The sequence below is a fragment of the Leptonychotes weddellii genome, chromosome 6, assembly GCF_054177405.1.
Source record: "Leptonychotes weddellii isolate Sample4059 chromosome 6, ASM5417740v2, whole genome shotgun sequence".
Taxonomy (NCBI): domain Eukaryota; kingdom Metazoa; phylum Chordata; class Mammalia; order Carnivora; family Phocidae; genus Leptonychotes; species Leptonychotes weddellii.
The window spans coordinates 91080920-91099765 of record NC_138374.1 but is presented as its reverse complement, the minus strand read 5'-3'; the positions used below and the strand labels follow the sequence as shown (position 1 = coordinate 91099765).

Genomic DNA, 18846 nt, shown 5'->3' with positions numbered 1-18846 from the left:
TCGAGCCCCGAGGCCCACACAGGGCTCTGCACCTGGCAGAGTCTGCTTCTCTCTCTCCCTCCGCTCCCCCACCTCCACGCTCGCTGTGCACATGCTCTCTCTCTTAAAATAAAGAAATAAATAAAATCTTAAAAAAAAAAAAAAAAAAGAAAGTGATGGAGGGAAATACGTTACTGCTGCACCTTGAAAGATGGTAGGATGGTAGGCATGTCGAAAGGACAGCGAGAGCCTGAAATGTCCATATTCCCATCATACTAAAAAAAAAAAAAAAAAAAAAAAATCCAAAAATTGTAAAAGAATTAATCTCTATAAACAGAAAAACCAGATAGTCAAATCTGGGTATTATACCATTTAATTCTCAAACCACTCACATGCATAATGTTCTTTTACACAGTGTTAAAATAAAGAGGAAAATGTATTTTTATACAAACAGAATTTCAAGTATACATTAATAGACTTTTCAAATTACTAACCAAGTTGCTAAGATTTCATTCACATTGTTCTTAAAGCTGTTCAACGAGAAAGCTTTTGCTAAACTGCTTTAAATATGTTTATATAAACCCATATCTTCACTCTTTTTCTGACTCTCCCTCCCCCCAACCCCAGTCTTGGCCCCCCCTCCTGCCCTCCCCCCTCCCCCGACACGACAGGGCTTCTGGGGCTCTAGGAGACATGCAACCCCACCAAGGACTATTGGCTTGTCATCAGGGGAAGGACAGAATCTACAGGAGGAGAGACTGAGAACACCTGTCAAATTAAGGGAGAGAACAAATCTAATATTTAGAAATGACACAAATCAGAATCATATCTTATAGCCTTTATGTTTTCACCTTTTTCCTTAAACAAATCTCAGCCTCCCACAAAACAACCTAGAAGTTTCTGACAATTTGGTAGCTGAGCAAATAACTTAATATTGGGTATTGTCCCCAGGGAAACTTCTCCAATCAGGGTAGGCATTTTAAACTTTATTTTGGTTGTTTCTTTTTTTCCCTTTGGTGGGCGGGGCGGGGGGGGGACAGCTTAAAAATGGGTAGGATTTGTGTGTTGACATTAAGGAATTTGGTTAATTTCACAGGGTCTGGCAGGAGTTCTCCCTCCTCAACTCTCCTCCTGAAGTAATCTGGCTTCAGGGCCAGGAACAGCCACTCTCCTTAGGAATTAAAGTGCATTTGTTCAGTACAAGGGGGGTGAGGGGAGGTGCGGTTTACACTTAAGTGATAATGATTAAAAGAGGGTGGGGTGAGAGAAAATCCTATTCCTATATATAGGTATTTATAATTAAGGTCATAATAAAAACAGATATTCTCTAAGGAAATAAGATGCACGAACCCAGGCCAGCACCCTCAGAAGTGGAAGTGCGCTCGCCTGGCTCACTGACTTTTCTGAGGCATCTTTATTAATGGTGTAATAGCTTCAGATGAAAGACACAAACCTCAAATGTTTGTTTTTTCAAAGGGAAAAAACAGACTGGTAGGTTCTTATAGTTTAAAACTCTACCTCATTCCCTTTCAGGGATAACAACATTTTAGAAATTGATTGTCTGTTTTAATATGAATCTTTGATTAGCAAGTTGTGAAAAAAATGTTACCTAAGTTTGTCACTTACAAATACTACGGTAGCCTTTAAAAACACAGGAAGGGGGGCATGTTGATCCTTGCTATCGGTATCAGGTGAGGGGAAGAGAAATTGTCCTATAATCTCTTTATTTGATAGCTACCACCAGGACCTTATTTTCTGACTATTTTCCTTGAAATGCTTTACTATTTCTTGGGGGACAAACCCAAGAGTTTTCCAAAGAGAAGTAAATGCTACATTATTAGCTGTATGAAGAAGTGATGGGCTCAAGATGAGAAGGGAGGAAATGGTCCTGGGTTCTGGCCTCTGAGTCCAGTGTGATCTGCTTTTCACAGTGACCAGTGGGAAGGCACAGTGCCAGGGACAGGTAGATGGGGGACAGTTGTCACCCACCATATAAGCACCATAGAGAACAGGTGGACAGATTTCTTTCAGACCATGTCCATCTGAAGGAAACCACATTTCAGCTACCTTGATTTTTCTATCTTTAAACCCTCAGCCTTCTCTTCTCCTCCCAGGGGCAGAGCGTGAGTGAGTCCCAACCCTGAATGATGAGGAGCCAGGAAATCTAAGTGCTCTTCCAAATGTACTTCTCCCTTTACTCACTTAGGCTAACATGCCAAAGATGGAGAGTTCTGGTTTTAAGATTCCTTAAAGGAGAGGCCATTGGTTCCTTACTGAATTGGCAGATCTCTTCAAGTTCTGCCATTAGATCACAAAATAACGCAACGGGCTAAAACTATGAACACAGACCAGAGCAGATAAAAAGGTAATGGACTGAGAGAGAACACATTTCTCTAGTTTGGGAATGTTTTTCTTTTGTTGAGTAGGGGGAGGGTGGTAAAACTGTAATCAGACTAGCATTTGCGTAGCTGTTTCTGAAAGGACTCCTTAGAAGTTGAAGAGGAATCAGCAAGCCAATCCAGTAGGGCAGACAACTTGACTGAACTTCACAGTTCTGACAGAGAATTCCTGTAGGGGATTTGTTTCATTCCTTGCTTAAAATATAGAACAAGTTTATTTATTTTATACCATTACTGCCCCATCCTCCTCGTCTACTCCCCCTCTCCCCCCAGGAATCATAAAATCCAGTGCAGTGTGATTTGCATAAAGTTCAACAATGGTTCACAGTACTCCACAATCCTCCTCAGTATGACACCCTAACGCACTACTCTCTGGATGCATGCAAGTCCCAAAGGCTACTGTTTTTCTATTCCACCCCATATCGAGAAGCCTTCATAAATTTTCTAAGGCATAGGAGGCATTTTCTCTAAAAGACATTGCAGCATTTACATGCAATGTAAACAGCCAGGCCTCCATTTATTTTAATGAAATGTCAAGGCCTGATGCTAATTCAGTCCTCTGCACTAGCCAATCTTTCCATCTAACTGATTTTTCTTCTTGAACACACCGTGACCTATTTGAAATTTAAAGTATCAATTACTGTAGGCAATATATGAATGAAAATTTCTATGGTGCCCAGAATTCTCTCAGAAAAGAGACTGCTATAACTGAACTTGCTCTTAAACAAAAATTTCTATCATGAACGAGAAATCACTTGGTAGCTAATCAGTTTGAATGGGGCTGGGGGGAGGGTGGTGTCTCACTTGTAAGGTAATCAAACTGTTCTCCACATTCCCATTACCACGTGCGAAGTTGCCACGGGCAGGGCAGGCATTTTTACTACCTGGGGTGGGGAGAAAGAAAGATATGGAACCTCACTTAGGAATTACCAGGTTAGGTCTCTGACATCCCAGAATAAAGATACTAAAATGACTCATTTCACATTTCATGTAAAATTCAGAAATATTTAAGCCTTAGCTAGTGCATTTCATTCACAAAAAATACAAACACAAAACCCCCCAAAAAACAAACAAAAAAACCCCAAGGAAAAGTGAAAGTCACTTTACATTGAAATCCCACTTAGAAGATAGGCTAAGAGACAAATAATCAAATGTATCACCATCACCCCCAGGAAGGATCTTTCTCTTTTTCCATTAACTTTAATAATGCTTCTTGTTTATTTTACAAATAGAAATCATCCTAGGTGAGTTGGGCTTGGCCTTTTAATAAGTTCAAGTGCTCTATTTTAGCTAGCAGAGTTGAGAAATCTCCACTCAAATCACACAACGCAAAGAAAAGAGGATTCTAGAGACCAGACTCTGAAAATCTGTTTTGCTTACTTATGCACACCTTGTATTTGGTATAGAGACGAAACTGGATGGATGGTAACATCTCTCTCCAGAATTACTTTGAGGACAAATGGATGATCCATTTTACCACCTGAGCCTTGGCCCACTTTAAACTCAGAGCCATGCTGGGATAGCAATAAAGGTATCTTATGACACAAAAAGAACCAGATTGAGGTTATCCTGCTGGAGACCACTCAAGAATACCTGGCCAGTGATTCTCAACCTTGGCTGCCCACTAGGATCAGCTGGGGAGCTTTTAAAGCCCAAGCTGCACAGCAGACCAATTCAACATGAGGGTCCGGCAGGGGCCCCAGGCAACAGTCATTTTTTACATGTCCCACGTGATTCTAATGCGCAGCCAAGATGGAAAACTACTGGCTTAGGGTCAACTGGCTCTGTAATAAAAAGCATTCAGGCCAGTGTTCACTCAAGCCAGGGGGAAGAAAGGTAAGACTCCATGCTTCCTCTCAGATTCACAGATTTAATATGCACCCCAAAGACATGGCTAGGCATTTCTCACTTTTTTGTTTTGTTTTTAAATAAATCACTTTGGCTGTAACAGGTCACACTGCCAACAGTAAATTTCGGATTTAGGTAAGTCTGCATTTAAATATGTGTTATAGCAAAACACCTGGGGACAGGCCTAGAACAGACTTGGCACAAAAAGATAAGCCAGAGGGAAGAAGTTTCCTAAGCAGGAGTTAATTCCTGAGTCTAGGATATTAGCATGGCTTATAAAATGACAATTATTCTACAGTTAGAATAACAACAGCTGGGCAGCTCTTTCCCCTGTGCTTTAATAAACACACACACACACACACACACACACAGAAAAGAAAGGAAGAGAACCAACAGTGTGGTGAGTAGACTCACATGATTTCCTGCCTCAGCTCCCTCCAGGACTCACGCTGTACTCAGGCAGAGGTGACTTAGATCAGTGGCCTCCTAGGAGTAATGCCTGTCTCATTAACTGGAATTTCACACCGTATCGTCGCTTGCCCTTCCCAGTTCCCAGGACAGCAAATACTGATCAGCTAGGACCTGAACACAGAGGCCAACCTGTAAACATTGGGGACTAGATCACTCTTTCACTCTCACTCCTAACCCGAGAATCCCCGTTTGGACGTTACCAGCAGCCAGTGCCTTAGAATGAAAAGGTGGAAAGCGCCACAGGAGATCTATGACAGGGCCGAGAGTTCTTCTTAAGCCAGAACACGTGTTCAAAACGTAGGTAACCTGATATGGCTCGGTGTGCAAGCGCCCCAAACAGTAAGTCAGCCGAGCGTCACACCGAATGTAAAGATTAGGTGGTGTGCCTCGTGGGAGTTTATTACTGACACTCAGATTCCTGACACCTGCACATTCAAGTGAGGCCATCCTGACTACAGCAGAGGCATTAAAACAGGAGTGTCTCTTTGGAGTGACTAAAAGCAAAACAAGTCATCTAAAAACCCATGTCACGCATTCCTCTGTGTCAAGATACTGGCAGAAGGCTCACCGTCGGGCAAATACGGTTAGTCATCTGGTTCCCCAGTAATGGACTGCAAATGGCAATGACCAAAAAAACAGCTCAGAACTCAAACAAAATTTTCATATTTCATTAAAAGGAGTTTGTTGCGTTTTTAAAAAAAAACCAGGAAGATTCCACACGCACTGGCTACTCTTGCCAAATAGAAGCCAGCAGATAAAAGCACTAAACCGAAGCATTCTGTCACTGTTGGATTTCGACACCAGAGCTAAGGACCAACATCTGCACGTGACCAGGAGATACCACGACCTCTAGACTGTGCGTCTGGCTTTCCTTCGCTTGCTACAAAAAGCACGCTCTTTCTTCAGCCAAGTGCTCAGAGGTAGAGGAGCTGAAGCGAGTGCAAAAGAGGACGAGGTGGACAGTGGCTGAGGAACGCAGCTTCCTGCCCAAAGGGCTACAGGGCAATCTTGGAATATGCTCAGTCTTTAATGGGAGGTAGACTATTCTACATTGACTTATCTGCCTTCATCAGACACCTTTTTCTCACACACACACATAAAATCACACACACATCACTGGCAACTCGTGATAAAATTGCAACTTGCAGCAACAGCACGCCTACCCCAACAGCTCCTTTCACTCTAAATTTGATATGAAACCCCAGCCCTTCTCAGGTAGATGCAAGCCAAGTTTGTTATTTTGAGGTCCCTCCTTATGCCAGGCTTTTTAAACATATATTTCACTTTAACACCTACTTTTTTTTTTTTGTCTCTAAACAACAGCTACACTAAGTGGGTGTAATGTGTTATAACATCTTTATAAATAGAAAGTGCAAGAAATAATTTTCTTAGCCAAAATACAAAGCAACAAAAAGCTCTCATAGCCTACTATGCCAAGAATTTGATTTTTTAGAATCAATGATACAGCTAACAAATGCTTCTAATGCTACCAAGGTCATAGTGGATGAGTAAATATATTTATAAACATTTATGAAAAAAGATATTACGAAAATAGCCAAACTTCCCACAAAAGCTATTTGCATGAACTATCTTTAGTATACCACTCTGTGTTCAATGCACATGCATATACAATTGAGTTATATTAGTGTTATTTTTATTGGGCCAGTTTTCCAAAAAGAAAACAGGCTAATTTTTTAAAACTTCAAGTTACATGATTTAAAATCATTTTTGTAAAAATATTAGAAATACCATATAAATCCTAAATATCTCTGCTATCTGATAGCGGTTCTAGACATAGAATTCAGCCACACTCTCAGTGACACCCGCTTGAGCATCTCGGCTTCCAGAGGAAACACATTTTAAGCTTTGTTCCCTGTGTTGTAATTCTGTTTTTGCAGTGGTTCTTAAACAACCACTACAGTGAGGGCTCTATTACTTTATAGGAAACTCAGGAGATCATCTTCAAATATGTCACGAACATCTGCTTTAAGACGTAGCTAAGAGCAGAAATCTGAACCCTAAGAATTTCTATTCCCGCAGGGCGCTGTGACCGGCCTGAGATGCTGGAAAGACTCACTATGTTCTCAATCTACAGGTTCCCTTTCTTCTGACTCTGTTCTCTTCTGCAAATCAAGACCACAGTACTTCATTCTCATGCCACCAGCAGAGGATTTCAAACTTAAGCGCCACAGAGAATCTAGAGGAGGGCCCAAAGAGCTATCCCATACAGAACATGAGACTTCTCCATAGATGACCATAAGATTTTTCATTCCCTGGGAATATATTTTCAAAGGCTTCTCTGTCACAAAAAGCAGACTTTGAGGTACATCAGAGTGGAAATGTGGATCAAAAAGAAAATGTTAAGGCTCACTTGTTTTTATTCATTGAAATTTGCCCCAATCCTTACATGATAAAATCTAATCTTGATGCCTAAATGCCTCAAACATTTCATCCCTGGCTATCCAACTACAAATGCCAAAGTCCTTTTCCCTTCCCAGCATTTTGTAGAGCCCTATATTAAGCCTTCAGCACTGAGTACCCTCCCTTTCCTGTGTCTGCAATTCCTGAGGCCTGACCTAAGGAACAGAGACCTCCTCACTCTCTGATACCTAGGGATGACCAGCAAGAAGCCTTCACAGCTAATTCTCCAGGAACCCACTGCCCACGGCATGAATAGATAATCCCAAATCTTTCTTCTCTTACAAAGCATATTGGTCTGGGGGTGATCATTTTTAGAGCAGAATTTATTCTCTGCCCATAATTCTTCTGTCACAGCAATAGTCTAACTAGTATCAGCCACCAGGAGTTTAAATAAAGCACCCTAAATCTGACAAAAATCCTCACAGTTCAGTGATCTGTTACTTTAGATGACAGGTTGACAGCAACAGCTAATTTATTTTTTTAAAAAAGATTTTTATTTATTTGACAGAGAGAGAGACAGCGAGAGAGAGAACACAAACAAGGGGGAGTGGGAGAGGGAGAAGCAGGCTTCCCGCTGAGCAGGGAGCCCAATGAGGGGCTCGATCCCAGGACCTGGGATCATGACCTGAGCCGAAGGCAGATACTTAACGACTGAGCCACCCAGGCGCCCCCTCAACTGCTGATTTTAAAGGATTAACAACATATTAAATTGAGCAATGAATTTTCCCATATGAAAGGTGATAAAAAATGGGATGAACTGTGCCTGAGGTGGTGTGGTGTCAGTTAAGGTGGGACTAGGATATGCAGGCGAAGCTTTCAATTATCTAAAGAATACGATCCATGTAGTCACGCAATAGAAACTCCTGTTGAAAGAGATTTCGTAGCCATATGAATTTTCCATACCACAGGAGTTTTTGCCTATTTGTAAACTTAAATACAGCTGACATCTCTAACAGATAAACTTCTATAACAGCAAGCTTTTTACTCCCTCTGGGGTATTTCTGGCTCAGTATGTACAGTTACTGTAGCTTCACAGAAAAAAACAAAACAAAACCAGCAAATGCTCACCACTTGGAACTTGGAACAAAAGAAAAATGAAATGGAAATTTTGCTATAAGATAAGTGAAACTCAGTGGGTGGGTAGCTAATGAAACCTTTACGGGGTATGTGTCTCATTCTCTTTCTAGCTCCTTGACTGACCCACGGTAGACATCATAAGTGGTTTCTATGGCACAAACAACTAACCCAAATGAATGAACACAGAAAAGCCCAGAGAAATCAATAACCTAATGCTACCTACGACAGATTAAAGTAGTCCCAAATCCTTGACATACATGCCATCAAGTGGTATTTCCTCTCCCCTTGAGTCTGGGCTGACCAGTGACTTCTCTGACCAACAGCGTATGGGGGTGACTCTATGATAGTTCTGAGCCTGGCCTTGGAGGCCTGGCACCATCTGCCCAGCTTCTTAGAGGCCTGAGCTGCCATTTAATAAGTCTGACTGCCCCGACGCAGAGACCACATGGAAAGTCCCTGAGACTCCAGAGGGGGAGAGGAGGCCTGCTGAGCCCCAAGTCTTCTAGCCCTCCCGCAAGGTGTCAGGCATGTGAGTGAGATCAGCACGGACACTCCAGACCAGTCCAACCACCTGCTGAATACGACCAGGTGACCTCAGTCATCACCACAGGGAACAAGAGAATTGCCTAGAGGAGCCTTTATTTCTGATTCACAACATCACAAGATATATAAAATTGTTGTTTTAGGTCACTATAGTTTAGGGCAGTTTGTTACAAAGCTAGATATACAAGAATGCTATCTTTCAATTTTTGCCTTGGTGGTAACCTGAACTGAGTCACAATTAGATCTATCAAATGGGCGACTCCTGAATCAATGGGCAATACCTCCAGAAAATATTCACCATTCAACATCTGCTCAGAGACACTATCTTTTGAAGAAATCTTCCAATCATGCTTTCTTGAGTTAAAAATTCACTGAAAGCAGTACTGTTACTGACTATTCTTTATTCCAAGTCACCCCAACTCTTTATAAGTAAACAGAGTCAATATGATGTAGTGGAGAGAGTCTGGGCTTTGGAATCAGACTGGAAAATATTGGGTCTGCAATTTATTCACTGTGTAACCCTGGGCTCTCTTCATCTATAAAATGTGGTATAATTACACTTCTTAAAGGCAACATAGTCTAGTACAGTGTCAACTCTAGTGTCAGACTGCCTGGGTCAACCTCTCTGTGCCTCAATTTCTATTTCTCCCTCTCTAAAGTGAGGAGAGTAACAGTGTCTACCCACATGGGACTGCTGTAAGGATTAGGTGAGTTAACCAATGTGAAACACATGGATCCGTGCCTGGCACATAGTAAGCATTCAAAAAAACTCTCAACCATTTTTAGTTCTACTGTTATTAACTCACAGGATTATTCTGAGGATTAACTGCAATTATGCCACTAAAGCATTTAGGACAGTTAATTCTGTTCCCTTCTCTTTGATCTCTGTGGTGAAAAGTGCAGGCTTTTAAAAAGCGTACATCCAGACTCCAACCAAGTGGATTCAGGACTCTCAAGTATAGGAAGCCACATCTAAACTATGTCTAAAATCAATTTTGTTGTATAAATTCCAAGCATACGGTCAGGTACCAAAAAGTACTTAATATTTACTTTATGGGACAGATTCTACTGTATGCTACTTATCACTTAAGATAAGTGATTTCACAGAATAGGAAACATTTTCCCACGAGAAACTCTGACTTTTGGCATCATGCATTAATGCAAATTCTAAGATTCACAGTATATTAAATTGTGCTGTTGTCCATATAAGATGCTGCACATATATCTCCCTTAACTGGATGGTGAATTCTAGCCTCCTCAACAGGACTTACTGAGTGGACAAGAAAGAAGCAAGCATTAGAAGAGTTTTATTTGTCATGAACTGCTCTGCCTTTATAACCTAGCTCTGTTGCTTAAAGTTTCCACTATCTGAGTGAGCCAGCCCCTCTTAACTATGTTAAGATGGGAAATCTCTCTCTCTCATTCTCTCTCTCAAATAAATAAATAAAATCTAGAAAAAAAAAAAGATGGGAAGTATTTATTATATAGATAATGGGGAAGATGTGAGAGAAGAAATTTATTCACGTACGTACTCTGTGAAGACACTATACATTTCAAGTAATAACTGCCTTTTAAGTCATTGCTGTTCCTCACAGTTGAGGGAAAAGGTAGTCTGCCTATACGAGAAAACTGGAGAGTCTGTGCTGATATCCTCCGGGTTTTAATACCACTGTTGCTGTCAGTAATTACATCCTTTGGAATGTAACTAAGTCAGGTGTTTGAAGGGACTCATAATATCCAACTTTGGCTTGTCCTGAGCAAGAAACACCTACTTACTGCAAAGTAAAAAGACTGGTCTTGGGAAAAGCCTACCTAAAAATGAGAAGACTGAAAACAGAGAAACAGACTCTAGAAAGCAAAGGCAGCACAACATAAGACTGGTAATTATCAAAGAAATTATAATGCTGGGCAAACAACATTGTTTTCAACGCATTCGCATAGAAATGGCAGACGGTTCATCTGGCTCTCTAAATTCAATCGCTTTCACAAGTTCTATATCTCAGATTAATCAGAATCCCAAATTTTTCAGAAAAGCAACACTCCAAAATCTCAAGAACCCTGTATTACTCTAAGTGTGCTATGACAAGGCAGTTCTAACCTAGGCAAATATTCTGGAACTTTACAGGTAAGGGTCATCTATTACTCATAGGGCATATCATATAAAACTTACTAATATCCAACTTAGAAAAAAGGAACTTTAAGAATAAAATGCCTAGTAGAGAGGTGCGTTACTGGAGGTTAGGTCACTCATCCGAACTTGGTTTGTGTTGGTTGAGCTGACAACAAAGTATGAATCAAATTCATTGCATTGTGTCAGCATGGCCTAGAACATTTTGTCCTGATAAATTTAACTCAGAAGTCTATGCATGGTTTCCAGATGCGGAACAATTATATTCTCCTCTTGCAAGGAATTCTGTTAATAATCATCCTAACATTTTCCATTTTTTGCACATCTGGCATAAATAAGCTATTTGAACAGTAAGAATGAACATTCAGAGAGCAAATAAATAATGGCCCAGTATATATTTAGAAAAATGATAGTAACAGAATTTGTAAGATGGGTCTAAGAGGAATTTGAAGTCCTCAGAGATTTCATTATATTTTAAAACATTCATTGGAAAAAAAAAGATAAAGGAAGGAAAGAAGATTTGGCTTTTCACTACTCCACATGGAACAGAGTGAGTTTGAGGAAATGAAAATGAAGATTTGTAGTACAGGGAAAGGGTAGAGATTTCTAATCTAGAAAGCAGTATTTTGGGTAAGAATCAAACCACTTATTCATAACAGAAGTTAATTTTTATACTAATGGGAAAAAATTCATTCTTGCCATCATTATGCAAATCAGTTCAAGTGTTCTCAGAGGAATGGCAAAACTTACTTACAAAAACATTAATTTTTTACAGTAGTTTATGTAAACATGGTACTCATTTAATCCTACATTATTATCACGGGAATTATTTTTTAAATTATTTTCTTACATCCGTAACTACTATCCTAAACTTTAATCTACCTGCACCTTTAAGGCAAGGACAGATGGTAAGGCTATTCTAAATGCTTTTAAAGCAATGGGAATCATTAAGAAGGAACACAAAGAGGGTTATGAGACAAAGATCTAGAAAAAGATGGCAAGCTCTTTCAAGAAACTGATGCATACATGGCAACATGAATCTAAAACCTCAACCAAACTATTATAAAGACAAAATGGCCGGAGTGACAAATTTGGAGGTCATTCTTTCAAATCTAATTCTGGAGTTAGCAAACTTTCCTGTCAGGTGACAAACAGTACATTTTCAGGCTTTGCTGGCCATATGGTCTGAGTCACAAGCACTCCACCTTGCCATCACAGTAGAAATAACACCTGAAGAACAGGTGTGGCCCCATTCCACCATCACTTTCTTTAGACAAACAGATGGCCTCAGAATTGGGCCCTGGGGGCCGCAGTCTGCTGAACCCTTATCTAATTCATAAATTCTAGGGATACACTTTGCTAAGGGGCATCCTCTCAAACCCAGGAGTTTACCTGACTTAATAGGTTGGCGTCCCTTTTCTAAATCTCAGCAACTAAAATACTTCAATATTGTGCACCCTTCCCAATGGCAAAGGTAAAGAGCCCCCGTTTTCAAAGACAAGTTCAATAAAGGCCTCTCTCTTATGCCTTAAACCAGTAAGAGGAGAGCATCTGAGGAAGAGAAAACAAACAAACACCTGTCTGTTGGATCTGAAGAGAGAAAAACTTCCAGGATTCCAACCCCTTCCTGATTAAATGCCTTCCACTAGGATTAAGAAGACTGCAGTCTTTGTTCAGCTGAATTTCCTTTCCATTACCTGTTGTTTTTATTTCTTTAAATTAGATCTTCTAGTCAAACAAAATATAATTTTTACTAGTTAAAAGAAACGAAATTTGTGTCAAGTAACAGCTAAAATTTTTTAAAGTTATTTCTTGACCAGAGACTACTCAGCTAAGGATGAAGTTCACTATTTCAATACTCTTCCTTCAGACCACTTCCAACCAAGGCCAGATTTCAACTATGAAGGTGGGAGGAGAATGGTTTATTTCTATTGTCACAACATCTTTGGAAACTCTGTTTCACTGATATAGAGGGAACTGGAAACATTTAAAAATACCAAAAACAAAATAACAAGAAAACTTTCCTCAACTGCTGCCTCCCTTCTTTTCCAATCCTTATCCTTTAGGAACAAACTTATTTTTACTTATTCAAGATTAGATTTAACTGTCTGGCATAATGATGGCTTGGGGGTAGTTGGCAAATTACATAAAATAAAACTCAACTCGGTTCAGAGGTAAATATGGTTCTGAGTAAAGAGAGAACAAGTCATTAGAAAGAGCCCTTCTGCCTAAGTACAGTGTTCCTATTCATGCCAATGCTATATTTATATACTGGTATTGGAGTTCAGAGAGAATAAAAGGTACCTCTTAGAATGAAAACAGATTAATATACTGCCGTCTCTCTTCTTTTGCTGAGAATATTGGGTAGCTCCTTTGCTATTAAGTGCCACTCAATGAATGAAAACGGTCCCAGTGTTTGCTATTTCATGGCATTAAAGTACTTAATGATGATTTAGCTCTCATTGCTAATGCAGTTCCCTTCACAAGGTGACATGTGCAAGTTAAGATTTGGTAATGAGTTTTCAGCATTAGCTAAAGTCCATTTAGTACATCCTTAAGAGAGGTATCCTCTGTGCATACACCAATACAGCTATTCATTAATGTAGACAGAACACTACGAACTCCTATGACCCTACAGTGATGTTAGCTAAGAACTAGGACAATGTCACAGTGAACCTGGATAAGAATCTTGGATAGTTATTTAGAATAATAAAAGCCTTTGTGGCTAAAATGGAAATTGCTTTCAGAAACTTGAATTTGTTTAAAAGCTAGCCTGGCTTGTATGTTCATGGATTTCATGGCTCTGGGCTAGGCCAATTAAGAGGCGAGAACCAGCAAACGTGCTGCTGTGGTCCCAGGAGACCGGGTAGCACTCTATTCACAGTATCAATACAGCGAAAACCTAGGACAAGTGAATGACAAGGGAGAGGGACCCACCAAACACTCACAGCATTTCCACATCTGCTCAACAGTCCCTACTTGTTTAAGAGGTTTGTTGCTAATCCTGGCCAGAGGACTGACAAATGCTGCAGAGTTTCTCTTGACAAAGATTACTGCACTTCACCTTTACAATTTGGTAATAGTTTAAAAAAGCTCTATTTCCTCACAGAAAATCTAAGAAACTAACAAAGCATAAAGAACTTTCCAGCATACTACTTCTCACAAGTAGGGTGGACTTAACATTTTTTTGGTAGGCTTAAAAGCTCCATCGACAGCAGCATATTCTGTACTTCTCACCTTCCTGCCTATTCAGTAATGAATCTGTCCACAGACAGCCTGGATGACCTGCAAAAAGGTTTCCCTAAAGATTTGAGTCTAATTTCAAATCCACTTCTAGGCCACAGAGCATAGCTGGTCCCTAAGATGGCCCTATCGTGCTGTTGCCCAACTAAAGAGGAGAGTGCCCCAGTCTATGTCTCTGAAAGACAAGACTGCTTTGGCAGATCGTGTAAGGGTAGGCTCTTATCAAATGGTAGCATCATTACATTCCTATTGAAAGACGCATTTCTACATTTTTCCAGAAGAGAAAATAACCACTCTCCAGTGACACGGTGCAGCTTTATGTGTAGGTACAATTTGCAGATTGCTTACGAGTTACTCTTTGCACTCTAACTTCCTATCATCAAAGAAATGCCATTCTTTCCTACCCACTAACATTCTCACAAATGGCTCACCCATGCAGGCACGACCAGCCCCGCCCCCGCCCCACATCTCTTTTACAATCATCTATGCCTCTGCACCAAAATAACTGCTTAAACCACTGCATATTTAAAAACTCTTAAAACATTAATGATCAATTAGGAGAAGCTATGGATTTTTCTCTTTTCTATTTGTACTGTAAGCATCTCCTTGCCCGCACCCCTTACTAATCCTCCTTCATTCTCTGAATTCGAGACAGGGCATCTAAAACTCTACATGTTTGGTAAATTTTTTCTGACTCTCAGTGCTGGATTAAGAATCTCAGAAATTCCCAGAATTACCAAAAAGGTCCCTTGAAGTTTTAAAAATCTTAGGAATGATTAAGTAACCAAACCTGATCAAAACTGATCCCTTGATCAATTTATTGCAACATGATTGTGCATGATGTTTTCTGGTGAATGCCCTGTAGTGTATTATTAAAAAGCAAAGCTTTTGGAGTCACCAGCAATTTGCTGATGGTGGGTTTATGAATTACTAGGTTTGCAGACGCGAGACATGGATTTAGTGAGGTTCTTCTATTGGCTTGAAAATATAAACTATCACATATGTAGAAGGAAATGGAATTGTGGTTGCAATAAGAACCGTAGTGTTGAATTTCTTCAACCACAATATTGCAGAAAAAATGTGTTTAAAACTTCATATAAAAGTTATCAAATATGGAGACCTGTAGATTTAAAAATACAGTCCAGGCTCTTTTCACTGGAAAGTGACATTTTTGATGTATAATATTGCTGTTACGTGAAAGGAGGAGCCAGAGAGACTGGATGAAACTTTGGTACTCAGCCTAACACATTAATTCATCTGGACTAGAGCCATTTCCTAACACCCAAAGATAATTAAGCACTGTGGTGTAAAAACACCAACCAGGAAGTTGCAGTACTCTGCGCCATTTGAAATTTGCACAAAAATCCCACTTCCTTCCCTGCTCCCCTCTTCCTCAATAGGACACTCAAGCCCCCAAATGTAGCAGAACCTACTGCAAACACTCTGCTGCTCATTTCACTTCCAGTTGCCTAAAGTGCTTCAGGTGATGCTGCCCACGAGAACACCGCTCCAAGACAGCGGCTTACATGAAACAATCAGGCAAAGTATCATCAGATGCCTAATCAGAGAAAGATAAGGTCTGACCTTTCAAAACAGTAAGAACCACCAGGATACTTTTTTTTTTCCTCAAATGTGAAACTGCATGTTCTGGCAGGGAAGGAAGAGGAGAAATACCTCCTCCCTGTCACCATCACAACTACTTCCTTCTCTCTGGTGGCTGGCTGGTTCAGATGACCAAGGCTCCTGCTGTTTTTTTAGATCCGGGCAATTACAGCCACCAGGATGATATGGACCAAAGTACAGTGTTCAAACATGACTGGTAGATAAATGACTATTTATCATTGTTTTGTTAAAAAATTTTTTTCTTATAAAGTTAACAAACCAAGGCTGTTGATCCCTGAATTAGAAAGTTGATTTGCTTGATTATTTTCCAAAGTATGAGGTGGGAAGGAGGAGGGGAAGAGCCTCTAGTGCTTCTGTGTATGTTGCTGATCCTCTAGTTTGGCAACATCTTGGGAGCATCTTCCGATCTAGTGATGTGGCATTTTGTAAATCTAAGTACCAGCCCATGGCCCTGATGCTGGCTGCTGACGGCCCAAAGGGGAAGAGGGTCTGCCCCCTCCCCCTCGATGTTTCAATCTGGCCCAGTGGTGGACACAGAGCCCTGGGCAGTTTCCCCAGGAGCAACTGTCTCTTCTTGGGAAGGTGACTCTTCCTCAGCTTGTCCTCGAGATGTGACAGTTGTTTCCGGGGAGATGCTGTGAGGCCCCTCCAGGGGTATGCAGCCAGGGTGATTTTTGCGAAAGTGCTGATTCAAGATGGCCTGGAAGGGGAAACTTTTGCCACAAACATGACAGTGGAAGGGTTTGTTGCCTGTGTGCTTGCGGATGTGATACTCCAGCTGATCTTTCCGGGTGTACTTCTTGCCACACATGCGGCAGACGAACGGCGTGATCCCCATGTGCAGGCGCATGTGGCGGTCCAGGCTCCCCTTCTGGTTGAAAGATTTGGCGCAGTAGATGCAGGTGAGACGGGGGTTGTACCGGAACCACCGCTCAGATACTTCTTGCTCTCGGAGATACTCCACATAGCCACTTACTCCCATCACTGCAGACTCTTCGACCTGTGCCAGGTGAGGAAAGCAGGAAAGAACACCTACGCTTAAGTATACATATTAAAAGAGATCAAATCTCTTTTACCTCTCATACTAGCCATATGCTTATTTTTAGGAAAGATCCGAACAGGAAATTAATTACTACAAAAAAGTAAAGATGTTAACATAGGAATTAAAAGAACAATCTGAGGACACTCTATTCCATTTCTTTAGAAGAGCAAGACAGTAGAGTTACTTGGGCTGACAAACAGCATGCTCATAAAGCCCCCACTGAATGTTCTATTTTACATGATAGGAGAACCTGAGGCCATTCATACCATCCTCTTGAACTCTAAACAATCACGTAGGTACTTAGGCAGTGCTGGGCCAATAGAACCTTCTGTGATGATGGGAATGTTCTGTAACCTGTTTCATCTCATATAGTAGCTCCTACCCATATGTGGCTCTTCAGCATTTGTAATATGGCTAGTGCAACTGAGGAACTGAATTTTTAATTTTAATTGCTTTCAATTAATTAAAATTTAAACTTAAATAGCCACATGTGACATGGCCAACGATAACAATACCTGATGGTATAGAATACATTATGTATGGCAAACACGTCATAAATTCTATTTATGGCATTATCATTAATACCAAAATGTAATCCTGCAGTTACTACCTTTATAATAGATAATACAATTTGTTAGTAACAGTATTCATTTACTCAAAAATATTTTGGTGCCATATCAATATATATGATCTTCATTCTAAAGACTACTCAAATTGTAACTGACCTCAGAGCAAACTGGCAGAAGAGGTGGGAAAGGAAACCAGACTGAGATATGGATTTACTAACTTGGTTATTCCTTCCTGTACCCTTTTCACAAATTGATACTCAATAAATATTTACTGACTATTGTCCACCAAATACAATAACAGATAACCACAGAGAAAGAAGCGTGAGACTTGGTTTCTGATTTTGCCCTCCGAACAAAAGATAAAATTTCTGAACAAAAACCAGACAAAGAGAAACAGGATCAATACACATTCCTAATGATATTGCTCATTCACTTTTCAAACTGCTTATACTAAAGGTTACCCTTGAAATACAGTGCACAGACATATTATCATCTGGCTTTATACACCTATTTGTAGTGGTTTTGAATTGATTTAAACAGATTATTAAAATAGAATAATCTGGGATGCCTGGACGGCTCAGTCGGTTAAGTGTCTGCCTTCGGCTCAGGTCATGGTCCCGGGGTCCTGGGATCGAGCCCCGCATCAGGTTCCCTGCTCGGCGGGAAGCCTGCTTCTCCCTCTCCCACTCCCCCTGCTTGTGTCCCCTCTCTCGCTGTCTCTCTGTCAAATAAATAAATAAAATCTTAAAAAAAAAAAAGACAAAGATTATTTTTCTTAATACAATCAAACTACCACTACCACACCTAAAAAACCCAGTAATTCATCAATATCAGTTAAAGACCTTAATTTTGTTTTACCTAATATGAACATTAACAATGTAAATAAAGTTTTTAACATATGAAATAAACAAGGGTTCCTCCTATCTGAAAGCTGGGAGTGGGAACAATATATTTCTTTTAATGAATAATTTAAAAATCCTGAAAAATTTTTTGAAAGTTTATTATTATTTTTAGTAATCTCTACACCCAACATGGGGCTTGAACCCATGACTCCAAGATCAAGAGTAGTAGCATGCTCTTCTAACTGAGCCAGCCAGGTACCCCTAAACATTTTGGATTTATAAATGCTTTTCATTCAAAATTCTTTATTAAAATCTCCCCATTCAGAAATTACTGATATTTTCAGTCTGCGGACTTCTGAAATATAAATAACATACATATAACATAATGTTTCGAATAAAAAGCTTTTTTAAAAAAAGATATTTTATTTATTTGAGAGAGACAGATAGTGAGAGAGAGCACAAGCAGGGAGGAGAGGGAGAAGCAGGCTTCCCAGCTCAGCAGGGAGCCCGATGCAGGACTCGATCCCAGGACCCTGAGATCAGGACCCGAGCTGAAGGCAGACACTTAACGAACTGAGCCACCCAAGCGCCCGAATAAAAAGCTTTTATGTGGGACACCTGGGTGGCTCAGTCTGCTGGCGTCTGCCTTCGGCTCCGGTCA

The 18846-nt window shown here is 40.4% G+C and overlaps 1 protein-coding gene across 4 annotated transcripts in view; it reads right to left on the bottom strand.

The window, feature by feature from the left end:
- Nucleotides 1-18846, bottom strand: part of ZBTB37 (zinc finger and BTB domain containing 37) — a 48234-nt gene that overhangs the window by 20462 nt on the left and 8926 nt on the right. For 3 of the 4 annotated variants that reach the window (XM_006734889.3, XM_081824627.1, XM_031029824.2), the window contains one exon: nucleotides 337-16732. The exons of the other annotated variant lie outside the window; for it this stretch is intronic. In XM_006734889.3, the coding sequence (XP_006734952.1) occupies nucleotides 16244-16732 (489 nt within the window). In that variant the 3' untranslated portion in view covers nucleotides 337-16243. Of the gene's footprint in view, nucleotides 1-336; nucleotides 16733-18846 lie in introns of those variants that run through there. 4 annotated transcript variants of the gene reach the window in all.